This window comes from Pteropus alecto, unplaced genomic scaffold, assembly GCF_000325575.1.
Source record: "Pteropus alecto unplaced genomic scaffold, ASM32557v1 scaffold73, whole genome shotgun sequence".
Lineage (NCBI taxonomy): Eukaryota > Metazoa > Chordata > Mammalia > Chiroptera > Pteropodidae > Pteropus > Pteropus alecto.
Genome location: NW_006436284.1, coordinates 2,253,698 through 2,279,991, shown reverse-complemented (window position 1 = coordinate 2,279,991; position 26,294 = coordinate 2,253,698). Strand labels below are relative to the sequence as shown.

The 26,294-nt window shown below is 34.2% G+C and overlaps 1 protein-coding gene and 1 pseudogene across 1 annotated transcript in view; both read right to left on the bottom strand.

The window, feature by feature from the left end:
* Positions 1-365: 365 nt before the first annotated feature.
* The window catches only part of PARP8 (poly(ADP-ribose) polymerase family member 8), a 146,450-nt gene continuing 120,521 nt past the window's right edge, over positions 366-26,294 (bottom strand). The window contains exons 17-28 of the mRNA XM_025047219.1: positions 24,978-25,070; positions 24,063-24,188; positions 22,780-22,845; positions 20,173-20,240; positions 18,183-18,231; positions 16,964-17,076; positions 16,650-16,722; positions 15,372-15,441; positions 12,583-12,656; positions 11,413-11,482; positions 10,498-10,582; positions 366-742 (exon numbers count right to left, since the gene is read on the bottom strand). Coding sequence (XP_024902987.1) covers positions 640-742; positions 10,498-10,582; positions 11,413-11,482; positions 12,583-12,656; positions 15,372-15,441; positions 16,650-16,722; positions 16,964-17,076; positions 18,183-18,231; positions 20,173-20,240; positions 22,780-22,845; positions 24,063-24,188; positions 24,978-25,070 — 990 coding nt within the window. The 3' untranslated portion in view covers positions 366-639. The remainder of the gene's footprint in view (positions 743-10,497; positions 10,583-11,412; positions 11,483-12,582; positions 12,657-15,371; positions 15,442-16,649; positions 16,723-16,963; positions 17,077-18,182; positions 18,232-20,172; positions 20,241-22,779; positions 22,846-24,062; positions 24,189-24,977; positions 25,071-26,294) is intronic.
* Positions 18,712-18,830, bottom strand: LOC112480232 (annotated as a pseudogene).

Here is a 26,294-nt window from a genome sequence, read left to right as displayed (position 1 = left end):
TGTCAAAACACATATGTGGATATACACACATATATGCACAATCATGCATTTTGATGCATGAATCTATAGATATGTATATTATAAACTTTTGGGGAAAGCACTGCATCTAAGACCTAATTGTTTTTTGTGTAAGGAAAAATAACAGGAGAATAGGAAATATCCCTCCTCAAAACATTTGCAATGTTCATACCACTTAATTATAATAGCACATCAGAATGTGCAAACATTATACTTATTGCAAAGTATCTTATAGATTTCGACGTCATTATAAAATGTTCTCAATTCTATTTTGGTAACCTAAAGTGTAGGTATATAATACCAAATTTCCAATTAAAGAGTTTAATATAAAAATATCAGCACAAAACTGTTTTTTCAATCTGTTTATTATGTGAGCAACCCAAACTTCAGTTTAAGTGCTGCTGTAATTTTATTACTAGATTCCATAACCCTACAATTGATAAATTTTATACCATTTTAGGTATTTAATGAGATACTTAGAAATACTAAGAAAAAAATCAGTATTCAAAGGGTTAATTTTGTTTATAATAACAATAAATTATTTTATCATCTTCTTCAGTTCAAAATCCAGCTTTGAACCCGAGGAAGGCTTTCAAATCATGTTAATTAAATGGTGGTCCTTTAACCAGTAGCAGTCTGATTACCAATTACTCGAAGGATCTCTTTGTGAATGCCTCCTTCCTGTGTGTTAATATTTGCATCTCCCACTTGGCCATCTTCATAGCTAAAGCACAAAACGGAAACAGAAAATATTCAAAAAGTTGAAACGTTCAAAAAAATTCAGAAAGCATTTACAACAGCTTAGAAATGGTATTTGATACCTAAAATATAACCCAAAGTAATCAACAGCAAAAGACAGTTATTTTGCAGTTGCATTTAATAATGAGTTTGCATTACCAAATACCTGATTATTCTTCACCATGCCCTGATTTGCCCCATCCTTCCTTTTTAATTTTAACCTTTTTTAGCCCCACATAAAGCATTGCCTGAGTTGCAGGAAGCAACCTTGTGTCTTTGGCTTTGCAAACATTTCCCAGAGCAGCTGTAATATGAAGCCCACTATGAAAAAACATACCAACTTCGACTTTATGTTTCTTAGGTTTTGGTCTTCACTCTACTCCTAATTCAGTCGTTTATTTATTTTCTGGTCAGTGACACTCTAAGAAATTACTTCAGTTTTTGCCACTACTCCTCTGTCATGCCTGCCTTATAATTATTATTCTGTTATAATTAGTGCTACATTTTTTTTTTCCTTATCATTGGCTGCTGTATTTGTCCAACTATAACATATTCTTATCTATGCTGGTACTTCGCATAAGAATGCAAGTGTGCTAAGTTTAGCTAAGCAATAGAAGTGAAAATATCACATTAAAGGACAGCAATTATTAAGGCCTTTAGAAAGAAATAATTACATTTTACACTATAATTCATTTCCTCAAATAAACTTACTTGGGCAATAAAAATTTCCTAAGAATGAATTTTTAAACTTCCATGATAATATTCAGGGTAGAATAGGTGATGAATTAATTTTACTTCATAAAAATGACTTCAAGACAGAAGCTTTAGAGAAATGATAATTACTTCAAAATAGATAACCAGGGATGTAAGCAGAGTCTCAAAGATTAATGTGTGCCAGCTTTTTCCTCACCACACATAAGTTCTCCTGAAATAGCACAATACAGGAAAATGAAACAGATGACATAAGCAGGTCCTTACATAATCCACTGTTTAACCACCAAGTGATAATTGCATTTGTATCAAGTTTAAAGTCCTAAGAACTGACCCAAAGTTACCTGTTGACTTTGTTAATTCTTACCATACAAGTGTTCACGCAAACGTACACCCACCCCACCCACACGTATATGTGACACTCAATGGTGAAACATTACTGTAGGGGAAAAAATGGGATATGCAGTACATAGTCCAGTTATTTTCTCAGGAGATCAAATAGTAAGTGCCCTGTAAAGAACTAGAGAATGTGTCAAGTGAAATGTTTCAGAATTGTCCAAATTGAATAAGGTGCTTTGTGGCAAACTATGTAAAGATATACTTTATTGAGCAAGTGAAATATGTTGTTTTGGTTTTTGTATAAATTCTGGCTACCTACTGAACTAAGCCACCCATAATTCTGAGCCGAGGCTAGGGAGGCAACTTGGCTTGAAAGCCTGGCCTAAGGGAGATGATGCCATTTTACCAAGCCAACCCAGCTAGCTCCTTTAGGATTTAGATTATGGAAAGTGAAAGAGAATGACAGAAAGAAAACAGAACAGACACAAAGAAAACCATTGTCCTTTGAGAGAAGTGGGAAGAGTGAAAGGTCTTAAAACTATTTTGGTTCTTGATAGCTTCCTAATTTCAAATAATAGTCCACATGTATCTGTACTATACGTTTCCTAATATGCCTTCACGTTTGCTCTATCTCTATGGCATTTTTGGTACAGTGAACACACTTATGTCATCTGTATTTTAGACACAATGTTGAATAAGATATGCTTGGCTCAATGATGCCCAGCCTACATACTACCATCTCCATTCCATTCAATTTAAACTTGACCTTTGATTAAGATTTATCTATAATACATTATAACTTCTCATTTTTCCCTCAATCCACTGCAATCGTTCTTCCGACCCTACTATTTGTCTGACAACTACTGACAATGGTTGCCCATGGCCTTCTAGTTGATGAATTCAGGAGATTTTATCCACGACATCTGCAACATGTGGTACAGCTGACTGCTCTTTTTCTTGAAGCTATATTATCTCTTCACTCCCTACTTACTCTTTTAGTAATTCTCAATCTCTCTCATTGCATCCTCTTCCTTAGCCTTCCATTTCAATGCTGATTTCATCCATAATTCACGTCTCAGTGTTTTCTCATGATATGCAAACTCTCAATTATTTCAGTCTCTTATTGCTTAACTATCACCCACATGCTGATTCCCAAACTACATCTCCGATCCTTACATCTTTCCTTAACTATAATTTTCTCACAGAAATCACAAGGCTGAACTTAATTTTTTACCCCAAGTCTGCCCTTTTTTAGTCTATCAATAGCTCAATTTGAAGCATCATCATCTGCCCATTCTCCAAGAAGAAAACTTCAGTCATCCTTGGCTCTTCCATGGGACTAACCCCAATAAATCACTGCATTATCCTGCTTCCACTTCTTAATTATTCCCAGTTGCATCTTCTCTTCATCCAATGCCGTTACCTTTCTTTAGTCCTTCATTATCATCCATTCAAGTGATTTCAAGTTGCAAATTGTGTGCTATTAGCGGGTTTTGAAATTAATTTAGGTTGTCCAGGCTAGTATTTTTCAATGAAATTAGAATAGAATGAGACAGAGAAATACTGACTGCACCACACAGAGTAAACACTGTTTTTTCCAAGTCACAACATCAAACACATTTCTTCTTACAATGAGAAACACTGGCCTAGACTGTCATAATAACATAACTTATTGATCTCTCTGTCTCCGCATTTATCACCATCATCCCTCCTAGAAGACTCTTCTCTGCCTGGCTAGAGCGATACAAATGGCCTCCATTTCACTTGCAAAACAAAATCCAATGCCACCGGCATGGTGTATCAAGGTACTTCATAATCCAACCCTAAACTTCCTCTCCAGTCATGCTCATCACTCCTTCCCACCACTCTATTTCCCAGCCAAATAAAAGAGTGTTATCCCCAAATAGTACATGTTCATCGACACTTAAAAAGCATTTAAAATTAATGGAGAAGAGATAAGACTACCAGTCTTTAAACTATAACAATTTAAGATAGAAAGAGCATAGGGGGAGGAAAGCAGAGAGCAAAAGTGAGAGATTGAGATTAAAAGTTATTAATCAAAATGCCTGTTTTTCCATTGACTATGAAAACTGCAAGGAAGCTTCATAGGTTGAAGGAAGAAATTGGCTAAAGGCATTTAGGTTTCTTAAACTATAAAGCATTTATAACGATAAACGAGCAAACCACCATTTGATTTGGTCAACTGGTAGGGCTTAAATATGTGAATTACTAGTGGCATTAGGGCATTGATTACAATATAGCATACAGAATACTGTGCAGCTATTTATTAGTACTGCAGGCAAACAGTATATTGCGAAGTTCATGTAAGTCCAAAAGCAACAAAATTTTAAAAAGAAATAGAATAAGGATATCAATAGGGAAATGACACACTTCATAGGGGTTTTATGTAGAAAGAAAAATAAAACTAAAAGGATACAAAAATCACATATGTTCCCAGGAGTATAAAAAGATTACTAAAATTTTAATTAAAAAAAAAAAAGTCAATTTGCTTAAAAAGCTATTAGAGAGAAAATAAGACAATAAATGGGATTTAACTGTCTGAAACTCTTTTGAGTACGTGAAGAAATTTCACGGATAAAAACTTTTGAATGTTTTGACAACCTTTATCCTCAAACTGATATAGCAGCTTTGTGACAATTTTAAGATAGGCACACGTAAATTAGTTTTCTGTCTCCTTAAATCTGGAACCTAGACACGCTAGGCCTGTTTTCCATTAGCAACAGAAAGGAGAAATTCACTGTGAACTGAATGATAATCTAGCACTTGTCCAAAGTTCCTGTAAGAATTCTGATGCTATTTCATAGCCCACATATAATCTCTTCACTAAGTTAGAACATTAGGTCTTTTGTCATTGCTTTCATTCAATATATATTGCGTGTTTTTTGCATAAGACATGAGATTCCCAAACACAGACTTTGCATATTACTAGGTGAGATGATAGAATTATGCAAATAACTGCAGGACAAGGCAGTCTGACAGGTACAAAGAAAGGGTGAGCAAAATTGAGAGTAATGACAGATAACATCTGACTGGGAGGTCAGGAAAGGCCTCATGGAAAAGGCCAGGTGGTTAAGAATTGAAAAAATGGCTGAAAGACAAGCTGATTAGGAGGCTAATCACTTGAACTGACTGATGAGTAAAGGGAAAAACAATTCCAAGCTTGGATAATAATTTTATTCAATCAGTGGTTTGTATGAGTACTTGAAGGAAAATGGACTTTCTGTTGTAGAAGGCCATGTTTGTTTTTATTTGTTAAAAATGATCAGACTGAATGGATTGAAGACCTGAATATAAGACCTGAAACAATAAATTGTATAGAAGAAAACATAGGAACTAAACTCAGGGACCTTGGACTTAAAGAGGATTTTACGAATTTGACCTCAAAGGCAAGAGAAATAAAAGCAAAAATAAATGAATGGGACCACATCAAACTAAAAAGCTTTTGCACAGCAAAAGAAACTGTCAACAAGATAAAGAGACAACTATCCGAATGGGAAAGTATATTGCAAGCAACACCTCCGATAAGGGCCTAATATACAAAATATACAAAGAACTCATACAACTCAATAACAACAACAAAAACTGATCCAATCAAAATATGGGCAGAGGACCTGAACAGACACTTCTTCCAAGAAGATATACAAATGGCCAACAAACATGAAAAGATGCTCAACATCGCTAGCTATTAGGGGAATGCCAACCAACAATGAGATACCACCTCACACCTGTTTCAATAGCTGTTATCAACAGAACAAGTAATAAGTGTTGGAGAGGATGCGGAGAAAAAGGACCCTCATACACTACTGGTGGGACTGCAAATTGGTACAGCTACTATGGAAAACAGTATGGAGGTTCCTCAAAAAACTAAGAATCGATCTACCATGTGATCCAGCAATCCCTCTACTGGGTATTTACCCTAAAGACTTGAAAACTCATATCTGAAAAGATATTTGCACACCGATGTTCATAGCAGCATTGTTTACAGTGGTGAGAACATGGAAGCGACCGAAGTGTTCCACAACAGATGATTGGATAAAGAAGCTGTGGTACACATATACAATGGAATATTACTCAGCCACAAGAAGAGAGGAAATACTGCCATTTGCAACAACATGGATGGACCTCAAGATAATCACGCTAAGCAAAATAAGCCAGACAGAAAAAGCTGAAAATCACATGATATCACTTATAGGTGGGATATAAACCTAAAAGCAACAAACAAACAAGACAAACAAACAGAGAGTCATGGACATAGACAATAGACTAGTGGTTACCAGAGGATAGAGGGGAGGGAGGAGGAGGTAAAAGGGGTCAAATATGTGGTGACAGGAAGAAATCTAACTATGGGAAGTGAACACACAATGCAATATATATATACATGCCTTCCTGTTAAATTGTACACTGAAACTTACTGAATTTCATTAACCAATGTCACCATAAAAAATTAATAAATAAAATTAAACAAACAAACAAAATGATAGGCCCATATGAGCAAGAAATGCAACACTCTGCTTCTGGAAAATTAATGTGTTAATAGTATGATCTTAAAATTTCATATGCATAGAAATATAGACTATACTCTAAAAGATGAACCATAGTTAACTCTAAGTGGGGATAATATAAGTTATTTTCTCCTTTTCTGCTTACCTTTGATTTCAGTTTCTGTACTTTAAACAGGTATCATTAGTATATTAATGGTGATGTTTAATAAATCTAGCATTGCACAAAATAGATTAGGAACAAAGAAGAAATCAGAAGCATGGGGAATAACTAGTATTTTTTTGGTGTACTCCAAGGGAGAGAATTATATATCCATGGAAACAAAAGTACTGATAGGAGAAAACTAAAATGATAAACTTGGGAACTGATGACTACAGCTCAGGTTCCAAATCTCGTTGATGTGAAAAATTACTGCATAGACTGCAGAAGTTGAGACATTGGTTAGGGGATTTATTAATAATGGGTTCTACTTTGTGCATATCGATATTAAGATATTAGCAAACTTTTCGAGGGGAAATACCCAGCAAGCAGTTATAATGTGGGCATTTCATTCATTCCTAATTACCTGCCAAGCACTATGCTAGGTATACAAAAAAATACAAGGGAGCCATATAGTCTCCAACCTCAAGATGTACAAAGAGCAATGAAGAAAACAATACACAAAAACAAAATAATAATAATCCAATGATAAAAACATGCCCAGAGCATTATATAGTAACACAAAGAATTAGCACCAAGGAGCCAAAGGATGTTTCTGCGAGGAGGGAAGGCATGCACTAAGATTTCAAAGAGGTGTGGGAGATAGATAACCAAGTATTAGGGGAGAGAGTGGAAGAGAGTCCAGGCTTAGGGAGAAAGAAAAGAGCAAAATTGTGGTAACAGCATACAGTTCAGGCTATAAAGCATAACATCTTGAGATGGGAAATGGTGGGTGGTGAAAAATGATGAGCCATGAAGCTGGGGACTGGATTTCCTTGACCTCCCAACACAGTGGTATTGAAGAAATAACAAAGGGCTGAAGAGTTCATTGGTTCCCTTTGTAAAGGAGACCGGACTTCACCTTGTAAGGATTGAGTAGCCAATAAACAGTTTTATGCTGTGGCAGCTAAAATCTTGGAAAAAGATCTGAGCTAGAGACAGAGAAATTGGATTTATTATATACTGGGAATAAAGCAAAGTTCCCCGATCGTATCAGCTTGATGTCACACAGCTCCACTGAGCCATGACTGATAGTCTGTCATCTAACTTTATAAAGAAGTTGTCTCTTCGCCGTGTTCCCGATTAGACACTGCTTATTTTGCAAAATAATGATGAAAGATATCTTTTATTTCACTTAATGGCCATTGTACAGTCCTTATTTTATAAAGTTTTCTTGTATCTGTCTCTTTAAATATATTTCAAACTCTGATCTAAAATAAAAGCCATATATAATCCAAGATATTTTTATTTTTGCTTTTGTCTTTACCCATGCATTAAAAATTTACCGACAAGCGACTGTGCATCAGGTTCCATGCAAAATGTCACAGGGAATGCAGGGTTAGTGAAAAGTAGTACTGTTTAACCTTTTGGAAAAAACGTGATATTAAAAAATAGGATAGTAAATGACTATTTTATTATCACCTTCACTCTAGAAATTTGATTACCATGGAAGTTACTTTAATTTTTAATATTTTCATTTATATAACTGATAAAAACGAGAGGCAGATTAGTTTATATACTAGTCATCAGGCCAAGCTTCTAACATAAGAGATCACGTAATGTTAAAAAAAAAAAAAAAAAAAAAAGGAATAAGAATGGAAATTGACTTTCTGTCTGAAAATGGTATATTTGTGATAACTCACTTCTTTCTCATCTATTTATTCTGTACTGAGATGCTCCTACTCACTAGGGAGACCTAGCACCAGAATTCTGTGATTACATCTTTTATAAAGAAAGAAACTGATGGTCGAAATTAGAATGTACATTAATTAGTAAGTGGATTCTCTTTTTGATGTGTTTTGAATCTTATCAATTTTCCTTTAATTAGTCTCTTCTCTCCAAGGAATGCAGAAATCTCATTTGTGTTTACGAAAAAATGAAAATCATGATCTTAATAGAATTCTTTCCTTTGTATTATTTGGGAAGTAGCTGAATATACTAGAAGTGTTTTCATCTCTTTTCTTCAGATGGTCTTTCTTTAATTTTTTCTTCTTATGAAATAAAGAAATCTTTCTCTCCAGTAAACATAATATATGCACATACATATCCCTACAGATTTATTTTACATATAATTTATGAACTTAAATATCTAAAGTTGTTTATTAAGCTCAATAAATTTAAATTTTAGCAAGATGCTAAAAGTAGATTAACTGGTTAATGTCATGCTAAGGAAAGGACTTTAGAGTTAACTTTTCTGTAAAAACCCTAAGGTCACTCCATGAAATAACTCTGTGAATAGATGTGTCTTTTGGAAGGCCGATCTTCTAACGGTAGATAGTAGTCAAGATGATCAAGAAGAAGAGGGAGAAAAATATTTAATGAGTGCCCTTCAATGGAGACCTGTATTGTGCTCAGTCCTCATAATAACCTTAAAAAGGTAGGGTGCAGATAGCTTCCCTGGGGGCCTCCAGAGCCACATGGCACCCTTCTCTCTCTTGCATTCTGTCCCGGGAGACTGACCTGTATGAACTTGGTTAATATGCTCCCTTGGCCTCTAGTTTCTGGTAGGGTTTGATCAACGCAGAGTCCCAGCAAGACACCGGCAGGAGGGCGAGGTCAAGGTTCCCTAGGTTCTAGCCCCACAAGGGCACCCTGGGCTGCCTTTGTCCCTCAACCGAAGGCTATGACTTCTTTCAAAGCGGTTGAACTAGTAAAGTAAGGGATCTCCTACCAGGTTCTGATAAATGTTTTCTGTCCTTGATCCTTTGGACCTAGGGATGTATAACAGCTCTGTTGCCACTGTCAACCCACTAGATCTGTGGTTCCCTTAAATCACACCGTTGTAACTAATCTACTCATGGATGATAGAAATTATCATATTTTTCATGGGCCATTGGTTTCTATTGGAATTCTGACTGATCCAGGTAGATATATTATTTTACTGTATCTACTGATGAAGCTTATGCAACTAGGCTAATGTCACCTTACTGATAACTGGTGAGCCTGGACACGAACTGATCAAAAGAGGCACCCTTTCCATTAAACTCATTGTTGCCTTGCCATTAAGAAAGAAATCTATAGATATGTATAATCTCATAATATGTAATTTATATATATATTAATACGTATCATATACATAAGATACATAATACATAAATCTGTATCATAAGAAATTCATACTTTTCGTACCACAAAAAAAAGAAAACAGGCAGTTCATAAAATTTTCATTGTGAAAGTCTGTCAATAAGCTAACAGATTAAATGTGATAGGCACAGGGTGCTCTGGCTACACCACATATTGAAGCAATCTTAATGCACTCATTTTGATATGGCTAATAAAACACAAGCCAGTGCAATTTTCCAGCTTCTTTTTAGGAAACTACATAAAAGTACAAAACAGATGTACTCAGCTCTTTCCTGTGGTCCTTTCTTTGACAGGGCTGTGGATGAGGAAGGAATAGGCATGGGAAAAGGGTTGGGAGTCAAGCAAGGGTGGGTGAAAATCAGACAGGTCTATCAAGCTCTATTTATTTAGAGATGAAATATAATGTTTTTATATTTTAATGCAGCTCTATGATACAGCTGCATCAAAAGAGTCTACATCAATACGCTCTATATTGCCAGCCTATACTATATGGAATGTAAATCGACTTTTTATAGGGACAAGACCTTCTTTCTCATTATTGTGTTCTTCATTCCCAGTTCTAACATTTTTAAATATACAAAAATAAAAAAAGAATACATATCAACATGTATGTGCGTATGTATCTATAGAAAGAGATATAATCATATATATATACACACACATGGATAGATGGTTAGAGACACTGTTTTTCTTCAGTTCTTCTAAGTTAACAGCATTTAAACATCACTAGTTTTTACAGCTTATTAAAATAAAACAAAAATATTAAGTTGATGAGAAATTATGTGTCTGTTATATAAGACCAGCTAAAGTGACCAAATAATAACATAGTCACTATCATCTCATTTGTGAAAAAGACAGTAACATACAAATTTGAGTCTTAATACTTACACAAAAAAGAATCGAGTGCAGACATGATCAGTATTTGGGACGACCCATATCTCTCCATGTTTGTGCAGGTCAGGTGAGGTGATCACTGTTAAGAGGAAGACATAATTAAAAAACTATTTTATTCTAAGTTACTATATCCCTTTTCTTAGAAATCTAAAAGCAAAAGTACATGTACAAATTAACATGTGAAAAATGTTTAACTTCATTAGCTATCAATAAATGTAAATAAAAATGAGTTGCCATGTAACAATTTTGTGTTTCCAACAGAATTAGTATAATATGGAAATCTCTTGTGTTTTATCAAAAACAAATAGTCTGACTTGGGAACTATGTAGAAAGCTACTAGTGTCCTATAAAACTATCAGGTGTCAAAAACTTACAAGACAGTTAACAGTAGCTACCAAAACTCCCAACATAAGAATAAATTTTTAGCCAAAGTCAGATTTTAAAGCAAGAACAAAGAAAACTATATGACCTGGCAAACTGCCTATTAATTTTTCTGTCCCAAGTTCAGAATAGAAGAATAACTTCAGTATAGGAACAGAAAGGTCTATTGGGTTATCTTCTCAGTGGTTCATCTTTAAAATTTTTCATAATATTATACATTCAAAAATATTAAGAGGAAGGTGTCATATTAACGAAACAGATAAGCAATACTTGATCAGAAAGATATAATTACCATTCTGAAATATCTGCCAAAAATAAAATATAGCATTGTCTGAATTCTTGCCAACTCTGCTCTTCAGTTTTAACCTTTATGATCTCTATTGTACTCGTTTTTCCATTTGTGCCCTTAGAGAAGGTCATAGGAATAAAGCTTTCACCAGTCTAAGCATTCCGTAAACATATTCAAATTCTTAAATATAGATAAGATAGAGAATTAGTGGCATGAGGTTTGCAAAATTTTCAACCTACCTTCACATAAGGCAATGCATTTTAAGTTACGGCTTTGTAGGAACTGGGATTGCTGTCCTTTTTTCTGTGACTAAATTCCAAAAGAATTCAAAAATTAGAGTGAAAATGGGGCAGTTATTTAATTGATCATCGTTAAAAAATAAGTCACTAAAAAGGCCTATCAAGACTAGCAGCAGCAATATCACTGAACTCTCTTATGGCAAGCTGTATCTGTTAATTTCTGTACATAATCATTATTAAATCACTCTTAAAATAAGTGAACTAAAAACCGCTAAATTAAAGTTCAATCGCCCCACAATATGGAATTAGAACTCAAATTTATTTTTACTGGAAGCCTGGAATCTTTATTTCAAGAAAAACAAAATTAAAGTTGCGTGATGTTTTCAAAACATTAAACTCAGTTATTCCAGATCATCTAACTACATAAAACCAACCCATTTTTATAACATCATTAAGCCACAGAGGTATCAGAAACACCTCGTGTGAAAAACCTAAGGTTTTGTTTTTGTGTTTAGATATTAGATTAGCTATATATATATATTTTTTAAAATAAAGCCACATTATTCATCAGATAGATTTTAAATTTGTCCAGAATGTTTGTTTGTTTTTTTCCTGAAACAAGGAATTTGTGCTTACTCTACTCTGCCTGGAATGTTCTTTCTCACACAGAGCCAAATGCCATGTGGACTCACCCCCTATAGGTCTTTATTCAAATAGAACCTTCTCAGAGCATCCTTTCCTGACCATCCCACTTAACGTTCATTCTAGTTCTATTTTCCGTCCCACAGCATTTAACATCCCTTTCCCCTGATTTTTTCTCTATAATATTTTACCACTATCTAGCATTCTATCTATCTAAATATATATTTAGTTTATTTATATCCACTCAGTAGAATGTAGGCTCCAAGGGGATTTGTGTATTTTTGATTATCATTGTAGCCCAATGTCTAAGAGAGTCTCTAGCATTCTAGTAGGAGCTCAATAAATACTTACTGAATATTTATTGAACAAAGGCATTTAGGTTATTACATTTTAGGGTTTTATTCCTTTATGAGTAAGGATCACTTAAAATAATTCTACAGACTTCGAAAGCCCAAGCATTTATTGAAATCTTGCTGGCTAATGGAGCTTGAGCGCACTTATATGCAGTCACGCAAGTTGCTACAACACCTGTGATGCACTGCTGCTTTTACTGCTTGAAGCTGGTTCATCCTTGGCTGACACTTTCTGCTTCTTGTTCATCCCTGAAAACATCAGCAAAACAATAATTTAGGAACAAAGCTGTATGATGCAGTTCAAAATACAATCTATCTACACTGCAAAATTCCACTTTAGGCAAAGGTTTGATTGCATCCAGCCACTCATGGTCACAATGGGCTCTCAAAGGAGCAGCTGCTGGCTGGGCCCTTGATACCTGGGGTGGAAAGTCTGTGGGTTTCAGAAGCCCTGATGGAGTTAAAAGTGGAAAGTCCAGTTTGTTTTCCTTTGCACTAAAACAGGGATAGGAAATTCTCTTGCATAAAATTGATATAATAAGAAAATCTTAAAACTGGGTTTTGACAGGCTTTTAGACCCTTTCATTCTTACCATCTGGTTAGTAAAAGGAGAAGATAAGGGGTGGGAAATATGAACAATATAAAAAAATGTATATTACAACTTATCTTTATGAATTGTTGATACATGATCAATTCCATACAGAATTTACTACTTCTCCTAAGTTATATTAGTGCTTTTGTCTGTGATACTCTATTAATGCCATGATTTTTTTACTGTGAAATATTTTAGACAAAGCAGAACTAAAATTCCTATCTATTTTAGGGTTGGTAGATTTGTACCTATAGTTTATTTGAGAACACTCATTTATTGTTCTGAAATGAAGAAGCATGTTCATTTTTTGTTGTTGTTGCTGCTTCAATAGAAAGCTTAGAAGAATGGACAAAGCATATGGACCAAACTGCAAATGGTGTGGATGTATAACCCCTTCCAAGAGAGACTGTTCTGTTCTCTACCTCCAAGACTTGCAGCCCTCAAAACCAACTATGAAGCTACTTCATTTACTGCAGTGGTTCTTACACCCTCTCCCTAGACAAATGAACATTAACACAGATACATTTTACATACATTTGTATCCCCCACAATCCTTTCCATGAACCCATCTAACGAGTTTATACAACAGTAGAAGCAACGGAAAATCATAGTACTTGAAGATTTGTTGCATTTTCCTTATCTATGCTGAGAATATATTTATTTATTTAAACTGGTTTTATATATATATAAAATATATATTAAATAAATATATTTAAATATCTATATCTATATATCTATATCTATAAATAGATATATCGATATATCTATATATAGATATATAGTTATAGATATCTATATCTATATCTATATATCTATATATCTATATAGATATAGATATATAGTTATAGATATATATCAGCACACACCAATATACATATTGGTGTGTGTACATGTTCTATTTTAATAAGATTTAGAGTCTGATTTATGCTGACTTTGTTTTCTCTGTTGAACTATTTTATTCTATTGCTTATACTATCTTATTCATCCTAGTATTTATTTTTGTAGTGTTATTTTGGCATATTGTACTTTCAAAGATCACTGAAACAATATATCTCAATCCATATGCTTTCCTACATTGTGGCTTTGCCACTCTTTCATCAGGAGATGGAGTCTAATTCCTGAACCTTGAATACGAAAGGGCTTATGATTGCTTTGACCAAAAGTGTATTCAGGAAGTGATGCCATGTATCTTCTGAGACTGGCTCAGAAAAGGCATATAGGGTATACCTAATGCTCTTAGAACATGTGATCTGGAAAACATAAGAGTGAATCACTGAGAAACAACTTGCTATAATTGAAAGAACATGAACTTGGGCAAGGGAATTAGACAAGTAGGCCTGATCAGTGTTCACCTAGTTATTAGACCTCTCTAGGTATCTTGTTCTATCATATGGGGATCTTAAGACTTACCATGCAGGCACCATGAACAACATCTGAAGTTGTTTAATGTAATCATACATCTCTCTCTCTCTCTCTCTCTCACACACACACAACCAACTACGCACAGGTATATGAATATAAAATCATTTAAAAGTCTAAAGGAAAGCACACTGAACTCTGAGGTTACAGAAAAGGAAGAAGAAATTTCATACACTTTATACATTTTGTATAGTTTCAATTTCTTTACAATGACTATAATTTACTTAATATATAAACAGAAAAAATATTCTTCTAAAAATTCTACCACTGATCATTGTAAAATATTCCAAAAAAAAATTAAAAAATGCAAAGAAAAAATTATCCCAAATTCCACCATCTGAGGGTGATAATTGCTAACAATTTGGCGATCATTCTTTCTATATTTTAAATTTACCAGGCTCCTCCTCAGCACACACTTTCAATCTATCCTAAAATGATATTTTTTATACAATCTCATCAAAATATTAACAAGAAGTTGCCAATAAGTAGGATTATTTTAAGGGTGTTTTTCTTACCCTAATTTTCCATACCGTTCAAAACTTCTTTATGGGACACATAATCCAAAGACAAGAAGTTGGCATGATATAGAATTATACTCAACAGTAGTAGTTTAATATGGATGAATATTTTTCAGTGCTCTACATAATGCTTTTTGCACACACTACATTCTTGGTATTTACTTGTGGATAGAATAAACATAGAAACTACTGGAACAAAATTAAATTAATTTTGAAATTGACAAAACATATATAGCTTCTTATACAAAAGGGGAATTATTATAAATTCATCTTGATATGTGAGCTTTGTTTTGCTTCTGATATTTATCAAATAAATTTAATACAAATATATCAAATAAGCTTCAGTCACTTGATAGAAAAATGTGCCTGGCATATATAACAACGAAAAAATAAAAACCTAATAAATTTGAGGTTAGGAATGAAATATAGACTTACCTGAGTAACCAAATGATATACTTGACATTGGACTAAGATAGATCCCACTTCCATACATTGCACCGTGGAGCTAAAACGGGGAGAGGTAGCAGAGGAAGCAGTCGGTCAATGGTTTCGAATCTTAATATTTTACAAAAGGAGACAATCTATCTCCGAGTGGAGCATTAACTCTTAGAAAATGATAAAGCTTTTATTGCAAGGTCAAATTTGAAAATAGTAGTACTGATATCCTTGTCCTTAATGTTCAGAGTAACTTGATAAATGAAAAATGATAGCCAGAGAAAAAATCCTTTCCGCCCTACCAACGACAAAGAGTCACTTATTATAAAGTGCTAGAGTAGGCTTTTATGCTAATGAGTATAAAATTCTGAAAACATACTGAGCTGAAACATACGTGACAGAATTTTGATTAGGATTCACATGCTAGCATATCAACAAAGTATCCTATTTGGGTTTTCATTATACAACATTGTCATTCCACTCTTACCCTCTAAACTTTTCAAGTTAGAGTTTCATTAACTGAAACTCTTCAACTGGTCTGAGAAACTACTTAGAACAATTAAAAGCTTCTCTTTTAATTAAATAAGGTAAGTCTCTTACCTTATTTAGTATGAATTAAATTTACGGATATTACATTTAAGTGTGTCATCTCAACTATCATCAGAGTGTGAGATCTAGCACAGGTAAATGAGTTGAGGATCTCATTTCCTGATCTCCTTACATCATGAGATGAAAATTAGCTGTATGAGAATAGGGAGAATGTTGGATATGAAGGGCATGAATAAAGATGAGGACGATCCTACGATCTCCTGCTAACCCCAAGTGCTGCCCCAGAGGCTGAAAAGCAGGTATCAGATGGCCTTTTGGTGTCCAGTCTCTGATTTTCTTATTCTTAGCCCTACCTTTTGTTCTCTTAGTATTCACACTGAGACAGTGCTCAAAAACAAACAAACAAACAAACAAAAAGTGTTTAATTAAAAGACAGATTGCTTGTAGGGTTTTGCTTTTTGAATGAAACTTTTTTTTCACTTAAGTTCAAAATGATTTTTGCTCTCTCATTGGAAACTCAACTTTTTCTTTTCATTCCTTTATTGTGTATAGGTCAATTCTGCTTCACTTACTTTGTGAAAATTAGTTATGCCTATGAAAAACTCCATGTAATTTTTAAAAACGCAAATGCTTCTTCCTCTTTTGCAAGAAAAAAAACATATCAGGTTGCTTACCGAACTCTAATACTGAAGAATAATGAGGGCTTGTTAAAGTATTCAGAAAATGTACCTGCAGTCTTGTATTAGAAGCAACAACCAGACCATTCCTCAGGATGGAGTGCCAGTTTTCAATGTGTGAGCCACTAAAACAGAGGAGGAGAAGGAAAAAGCAGAACCAAAAAAAAATCAATGATCTTTTAAAGTAGTCACGATATAGTAAGTCCTGGTGCCTTCTGAAAGTTCTGATATTCCAAGTCAAGTATCCTATAGTTGACTATTCAGTGTTAAGAGCCAGTTATTAAAAGGGAACATTTTCCTACCCACACATTTCAGAACACTGCGGTGGAGAGACATCCCCTCCCCCCAACATTAAGCCATACTCACTGAAATGCAAAGGTGCTTCCGAAGAGTTTTTTAGCAGCTCTAAAATTGGATTCTTTGGCTGGTGGACTGCTGAGAAGAAGGAACTGATGCGGAGTATGCATAAACTTCAATTGCTGCCATTGGAAGTAATGACAAATGAAAACATGTTAAATTTAATATATGATCAGGCTGCTGACAATTTCAAATGTTACTGGTTTAAGAATTATCTAGTTTCAAACCATAGACAACAAGGCTGATCCATTAACAGGACTATCCATTTAAAAATAAAAACACCACTGAATAAATGATAAATCATATGGATAGTTCTTTAGGCTAATAGAAAAGAAATAGGAGACAGCCAATTCAAAGTCATTTCTATTTGGCTTTAGAATACACTATGTAATCACATTCAAGCAGATCTGCCTTCCTAATTATATGTATTTTTAAGAATTTTATTATCGAATTCTCTAAGTATACACTAACCATTCAACTGGGGAAATGTTCTGAGTTTGCTAAGCAGAAAAGTTAATTCAAGATTTTTAAACTGTAAAAATTATCATCATCATGCTTTATTTGCATATATTTATAAAATTAGAAATTGCCTATATTCAAATATTGTTTTCCCCCTTGTTCATAGTAAGAAATTAAAACAGAACCTTTTGGATTAGTTGCTTGACAAAATTTTCTAATTGCTGCCCTTTTAGCTAGGAATATACTTATATAGGAACACAATATATAGGAATCTCGCAGAGTAGAGACTCACAGATGGGAGAGCTGAGATTTTAGATACAGCTCTTAGGTGATGATCAGAACTGAAATCAGTCCATTAGCTTTTTCATTATTTTTTAGAGTATTAGGCTGATGAGTAAGATACTGGAGACATTATCTTCTCTGATACAGAAAAGCTGAGCTATGCCAACATGAAACTGACAAGGATAAAAAGCATATGACCCTTTTCTGGTCAATCTCTAGAGAATATTCTTTTCATCGCTCACGGTATAACTATCTCATATTGACTCGTATTTACTTAAAAGGTTAGGGCAACAGCCTGAATCTAAATTTGATATCTCAGAAAAGCTTGGAGCTGGTGCACATAAGGTAATTTTAAACTGAAGAATGAGGCTTAACCTGAGTCTACTTTAATATTCTGGAGAGGAGGCCTAAAAATCACAGGGGTCAGTTCTCCCAACCAATAAGTACTCCTCCCATTTCTGTATGTACATATGAAAAAATGACTTACCCTGTTAACTGGCAGTTTCACAATATGTGATCTATTACTTGAAATAACCCTGAAATCAATTAAAATAATCCATCGGTCACAAACAATTGTCAAATATATTTAAAGTTTTTTCTCCTTAGTTGATAAGTAATTAAATCTATTTTTGCTGTGACATACACTGAGTGATAATTTAATTTAATTACATCATTTTGCTTTGTTTCCTGAAACAATTTGAAGAGTTTATGTAACAAAATAACATTTTACTCTAAAAAGGCAGAGAAGTAGAAGCTTAAAACTTAAGATGTAACAATGATCACAATCTCAAGTATCAGCAAAATGAATATCTCTGAATAGTTTCAATATTAATATTTATATTATCTAAATATTACACAGATTAGAAGTTGATTCATATATCTGTTTCCTTTGCCCCTCCCTACACTGCCTAATTAAAAATGAGTGGTTTTTTTTTTTTTAGTGAGGCAACCCTTGGTTGACCTCACAGGTTGCAAGGACCTCGTCAGCTTACAATCCTTTATTTTTTTAATTTTTACGCCTACAGCACATGGTCCTCCTAGGTGGTTTCCCATCCAAGCACTAACCAGGCTCGACCCTGCTTAGCTTCTGAGATCAGACGGGATCGGGCTCGTTCAGGGTGGCATGGCCGTAGACTCCAAAAATGAGTTTTTAATGAAGATCTTTTTCTTTAAATAACTGAGAATCTCTTTGGGTTGATATATACACGATTTATATATAAACTGTTATTCAACATACTTGTTATACAACAAGACACCAAAGATGACAAAATTAAATTCAGGTATCTGAAAAAACTAATTGTTTTATGTACATAAAATAATCAGCAGGGAAAATTATACAACGTTTCGGTAGATTTTTTTTTTCCCCTTAGAAAAAGAGTGACTGACAAGCTGAAGGAAATAATCACAAGTAATTAAAAGTTAACAATCAGGCTGACTTCAGGGGAAAAAAGAGATTAGATATTTGAGATTTGTATCTTCACTCTGAACATAACAATGTGAGAATTTTAAAAGTTAAAATTAAAACTGTGTTATTTTACTGAATTCTTCAGAATTTTAATAATAGATCAGAAAAGATACAAAGAAAGAAGACCTCTAAACCTAATTTTTGTCATGGTCTTATCAGACTAAATAAAACGCATATTATAAAATTCTGACTAAGCGAAAGTTAAGTAATCAGAATCACGAGAAAGTCAGATTCTTTCTCTTTTGCCCATCCTTACATACTTTTTTAAAAAAGTCCCTAGTTGTAGCATGGAATGAGTACTCATTCGCACCAACCTCTTATAATCTTCACATCTGTATTACTGCATGGTAATCATGGTAAATTCCATAGTCTTTGAGTTTTTAGTGATTTCAAAGAGACATGTACATAAAACACTTACAGCTATGGGAAGTAGCTGTAAGTTTTCATTTTGCAAATGAGGAAGTAGAGGGCAAATTATTTGAATGGTGTAGTGCAAGGTGAGTTCTCAAGCCACCTCTGCTATTCTTAGCCTAGCCTCCTTCTGGGATCCGTGCTGGACTAATGCTATATCCCTCACCGGGCTCACTCTGAAACAGTGCCTCATCTGCAGTCATCAAACTATGAGTTCATCAAATTTATACTGACCTTGGTAAGAAAGTAAATTATACAAAACATTTTAGAAGGATTTTCAATAAGTGAGTTTCATCACTTAGAAAATTAAAAGAACCTAAAACTGCTCCACCACATAATCCAGTCAATCGTATTTTTCTAAAACTATAGACAAACTGTTGTCACATATACTGAATATCCATGTGCTGCATCTTCTTCCCTCTGTGATGTACGGGTTTTAATTAAAGTGAGAATCATTAAAGATTCTTGGATTGTAAAATCACCAGGCCTTAAAGGCTTTTAGAACTGTAGCATTGCAGGTCTTGCAACATAGGCTTTTTCCCCACCCTTTAAAGTAAGCAGTAGAAAATGATGCTGTTTTCAGTAAGAGGAAAACTAATACCATTGCAGTAGGGGATGAGCAAGGGGGTCTTGTTTATCCATCTGCTTCTTGATTTCCAGATATGGTGCCTGAAAAAGAGGTCATTATACTGTTTGGTTTTCCTTAAAAATTCCTTTTCCTTTTTTTTTCCTTTTTGCAAAATAATAATCAGATTGAACAGGTATGCCTAAGTCTAGTTAAACTTGAACATCTATGGCTGTGACATGGTAACAGCAACAATTACCCTTTCTTGCTGCTCTCAACCCCCAAGATTATGTGAACTCTGAGCTTCCATGTAGCACAAAGGATTTACCCTAATATTTTGCTAAGAGACTCAACCAAACTCTAGTCTGGTTTCCATGTACTAAGCCATGTCCCTAAAGGTGACCCCAAGCCTACTGCTGAGTTCTTGCTCAAGAAAACCCAATGCTTGAGCAAAGGTATGTCGTACCAACCCACACTGCTAACCTCTCAGTAATTCTCCACTTATCCCCCTTCTGTAATTTTCCATATCCCTGTAGCCCCTATTTTCACTTTTCCAGAGCCCCTTTTTCTTCTCTCTGCTCTCACTTTAAAAATCTCAGTCACTTTGTCTCATTTGGAGGGGAGCTCCCCTCATACTGCCATCCTCTCTCTCCACTCCTGCAGTTCTCTGAATAAGATCTGTCTTGTCATCTTTAACAACTGTCTGGTGCTATTTCTCCTTCACCATGGCGCTTTTAACTTTTAACTAACATTAAAGCAAAACCTGTAATAGTTACTACTAATGTTCACATCGGAAATACTGACTTAGATATAGATCTTTATGGAAAAAAATTGGACAAAATTTACATAAGAAGAGCCCTTCTCTTAAAAGTATTTAATCAAATTTACCCAGTCAATTAACCTTCTCATAGAACAAAGGGCAATCTGTGACAATTCATGTCTATCTATAGGACAATACATTCTGGAAAATAGGACAGTATAATATTATATTTATTTGGAGAGATTTAAAGAATTGATGCAATAAAACCTGACAGCATCCCTATGAAGTATACACTGCAAGAGGGTGAAGAGTTATTGTTTATCATCTAGACAGTGAAGGAAACTGAGGCATCAAGCGATTTAGCAACTTGCCTAAGGTCACAGGCCACATCATTGATAAGCGAGTTCCACAATGTGAGCCTCTATCTCCCTAAGCTGACACTCAGTCATCTCCATTGCCTCCTATTAAAATAGCTTACACATGACCCAGAATAAAGGAAGTCATTTTTGGCAGATTGCTGATCCCAGAGTCAGAGTTTGTAGCTATTTTTAAATTCAGGAATGATCTGGGTCTAGGGTATAGTATAAATATCCCATACCAACGTCTTTGGTAACCAAAAATGTTTACCTAACTTTGTGTGAAATATTGCAATAGGTTCTTTTTTTCCCCCTAAGTGGAAATGCATTTTACTATTTTCGTTTCCTTATACAAATATAATACATATTTGTTTAAAAAAAATCCAGAGAATACAGAAAGGTACGGACACAGAAACCCAAACAGAAAAGATGTCAGATAAGCAAATAATGTAACTTGGAATTAAAGGCTCTCTTGTTTACCAGTGTCTGACACATACTATTTGTGAATGAATGAATGGATGAATACCTGACTACATGAATAAGTAACTATCAAAGGAATCAAGAATCAAAGTTAGGAATATAAGAATGTACTTTTGGAGCACATTTTCACATAGAGTAGAGATGATGGCACTGGTAGTAGGAGGAGGGCAGCAGCTTTGTGGCCCTGAGATAGGAGGAAAATCCACTATTCTCTACCCAGAGAAAGGGAATGACTCAGGGTAATACTCTTTATGAGCCTGCAAAGGTCTCTGGGGGCAGGGCAAGCCTCGAAACCTACAGATACAAACTGAATCCATAATGTGTGTTGTTGTCAATTTGAGATTATTAGCTCCCATTTATAATGATGAGTTTTAAACCTCTCTTCAAATCTTTGGCAGTAAAAAGGCCTCAATAATTCAATAGCATGTGCTTTTCCAAGAACTGGACTATATATATCACAGTAATACATTGGACTTTCATAATAAACCCTAATCTTTGCTCATCAAACTTGTCCACCAAAGGCTCCCTAATGGCCCAAAATATAAACTCTCAGGGAGTCTGGTGTGTTCCAAAGTTATTTGGAGATTCTGTATTATATCTAATATATTTCTCTACAATTTAAATTTGATAAAGTGTTTGATTTTTAATTTAACCTTAAAATCATGTTGTGAAATTATTGCCATTAATTAAAATTGACAGTCCAGGAAGATGGTACCAGGTTTAACTTTGGCCTTAAGAAATACCAACTTATCTCCATGTACTCAAACTCTTGCCTGAGTTTGAGAACAGAGCATTATGATTATAATTACGCCACTACCCTCCGAAAGTCACAGTGGGAGCATGCCAATACGTTCATGTAATTTAATTAAAACATTTTGGTACAGCATACTTATAAATTTCTTATGATTTTAACTATACTCCCATACAATAGAAAAGTACTGCATGGCCAGTATTTTCAGACAATTTTTTTCCTCTCAGAACATTTTTCAAATATGATTTTATTCAAGCAAGACCGAACTGTCCAAGACCATAAGATGATATACTTACTTGTGTCATTTCTCTAATAGAAGTTATGCTATCCAGTGCTTTCATTACTCGATCATAGTTCTTCTTCTGTTTGAATGGGGGAAAAAAGTATTCACTATAAGCCTTTGCAAGTCTGCACATTACTAGAGAAACATATTATTTCTGTACATGAATTTTCCATCAGGGTCAATTTGAAAGCCACAACTGTGGTGTATACATAAAAAAGAAGACTTTAATAAGATGGTTCAAGGATGTAGGATTTATAACTGCGTCAGAGGGAAGAAAAAAAGAAAATAATGTCAGTCCTAATATAAGTACATAAAATAATGTTCAGCCTACAAGGAAAAAAACTATATATACAAAAAAAGATATTGGGCTCCTGATTCTGGCTTTCACCATTAAAAATTAAGCCATGATGAATAAATTAAGCATAAAATTCTTCTAAAAATACAAAATCCACTTTAAGTCTTACAATTTCATTTTGCTTTTCTTTTCTTTTGATTGGAAGATTGTCACCCAAAGAGTAAGACTAATAACATACTACACTCAATCGGCAATTCATTTTTAAAGCATAATATAAATGTGTGCCACTTAAGAGGAAAAAAAGTTCTTCCAAGGATATTTTGTACAGTCATTGTTTCTAAAAATGACTGCAAGATGAACAGTAATAGAAAGTACGGCAATTTTAGCTCTCGCGCAATTTGAAAATTTTGTTATTTCACAAGAATTCTGCCTAATATCCATGAAATTATTTTCTCAAGGAATGCCAGTTGACCAACAATGTGAATTCAACTATCACTAACCTTCAGATAACGAGAGGGAAAAGAGGGAGGACAAGGGAGAGTGAAGTGAAAATACTATTGAATAAGAGAAATTTGTGCTTTGACACATGATCTTTAATCTTAAAATGAGGTTACATAAATTAGAATCTCAAAAAATATATAATGAAATTAAAATAAGCATATCGACCATTATTAACCAATTATTATAGCTATTTACCTACCTTCTAAGCAGATGGGATGTGTAAAGGTAACAATTTGAGGTGATTAAGTGTGTCTAGTTTCATGAAGGTGAAGCTCTAAAAATGCTTTTAAAGGATGAAAGGATAGGGGAAGTATTAGGTGAAAGCAAATCAAGTTTATGGAAAAAAAATGATACTTAGTAAATAGATATAGAGTCCACGACAGGTCATGGATATGCTTGATGAGATAGTGATTTAGACAGAAAGAGGAAAGCTAATGAGATCAAAATCTTAACTATTGTTATAGGAAACTTGTGATTGGTATGTCAGGATAACTACTTACCCTGGGGTTGAAGGCCAGCATCTGAGGATCGTTGGGATCTACCACAGAAGGATATGGCTCGAAAATGACAACTTTTCTAGGAGATTCCAACGCAGACCTACACATGGATACTAGTAGATCTACCACCTTGAAATATATGCACAAGATAGTCACTGTCCTTCCAGTTTTATCAAGTGCTTTGCCATTGTTTCTCCCTCTCATAGTACTTAATTAGGAAAGATTCAGGACTGCTATTAACTTCTCAAATCTGTCATTTGTGGCTTTAGATCAAATTTGACCAAACTTGACCATTATTTAAAGTAACTACTATGTGTTGCTTCTAATTACAAACATCTTGATATCTCTTTGTTATAAACAATGTGCTAACATTGGTCTATACTCTATGGCAAGACAATGAAAAAGAGAGATAAGTCCTGGCTCTCGTAGAATTGACATAAAATGCTTTTCTGCCTCCAAATTGTTTTTTCATTTGTTTTTATATTTTTCTTCCTATGTCATAAACACTGCAACTGTAAAATTGAATGTTGTTTTTTTATTACATGTTCTGCCCATTATCTTTTCATCTAAGTTTTAAAAATAAATTAGGTTACATTTTATGGCACTATAACTTTACAAATAAATTTTACACAATGACAAGGTTTCGATGGCTCAACTTCACCATATAACAAAGAATCACAATTGTTTTCCATATAATAGAAAGTTGGTTTAATTTCTCTCCTTGGCAATTGCAAAAATGACAAAACACACGTTAGATAAAGATAGCAAAATTTATATCTAAAAAACATCAAATGCTGGTTTGCTTTAACAATAAACTATCTAAAATTTGCCCAAAGTAGCAGAGTGAAGATAACTAGTGGATCAGAATAAATTTCTCAAATCAAAATATGGAATAACTAGTATCGCGTCTTATACTACCTGAGCTCCGGTTGCTATTTCATCAGCAGCTTCGTTCATTACTCCCAGGGTTTGAAAAGCAAATACACACAGCTCTCGTTCACACACAGTAGGCTACGAAAGAATAAGAAATCAATTGACATTTTTTCCATTTCCCAATTCTAAATTCAGTTTATGACACTGCAATTAATAAATGGAAAATGCAAAGTTTCAGAATGTTAAAAAGAAAGGAATCATCACTTTAATAAAAATTTCTAAATTTAGGTCACAATGAATTATAATTGTTTATTAATATAAAGTCATAAATATGATTAAGAAATCTATTTGTTAATTCTAACACCTGCACTAGGAATGATTTAGCAACAGATAAAAATATACTTAAATTGAAAAATCCAACTCTCCCTCTTAATATACATTTGCATATTTTACACACACACACACACACACACACACACAGCAGATACCTAAGCTGGTGATATACTAAAAAAGGAAGTTAAACTCCAAAGTTGTGTAAAATAAATATACAAAGGAAAAATTCCACCTTTTCCAAAGTAATTTTCTTTGGAGGAAATAAGCATGACTCTGCTTACTTGCTACCCAGCTCTTGAAAGATTGGTTTTGTTGCAAAGACTTTTAACTTCAATAACCTCCTGAAGTCAGCAGCACTGAAATATACACTCTGCAATTGCTTTGGAAGAGTTCTCATCTTTCAAATCTAATATAGTGTCATCTGTTTGATTTATCTTATCTCCCGAGTTACATTGCATTAGGTAGCTGATGAAGCCTAACATGATGCAATCCATAGTACCGCTGCACAGCAGAGAAAAGGCATTTGTTAGTGCCACTGCTTCTATGCTCACTCATTTCAGAGGACCACTTGGTCTACTGTTTAACCAGTGGGGAAGTATGATCCCATTCAGAACATCCTTTTGGTTCGGAATGAGCTTATACAGCGGGAACTTTGTGGACATAAAGCATGACCAATCACAAAGGTTTCTGGGTGATGTTCCCTTAAGAGAATTAAAAAAAAATTTTTGATATATTTCCTTTGTAAACCTTAAAAGTGTAGTTTGATTCCATTTCAGAAACATTAGGAAAGCTACCTATGGGAGGAAATTAATTGAAGAAAATTCTTCATCCAGACTCAAGTGATACATACTGCTATATATATTTGGATATACTTAGAGCAGACTGTGCAATTTCTACTACTATCTCTTTTACTTGAATGTTTAATGTATTTTTCTATTTTTCTGTGTGTCTCTATGTGCATATATGTTTCACCCTCAATTTCCCCTACTGACATCGGGTCCTTTTGTTAACTTACTGGGAGTGAGGCAT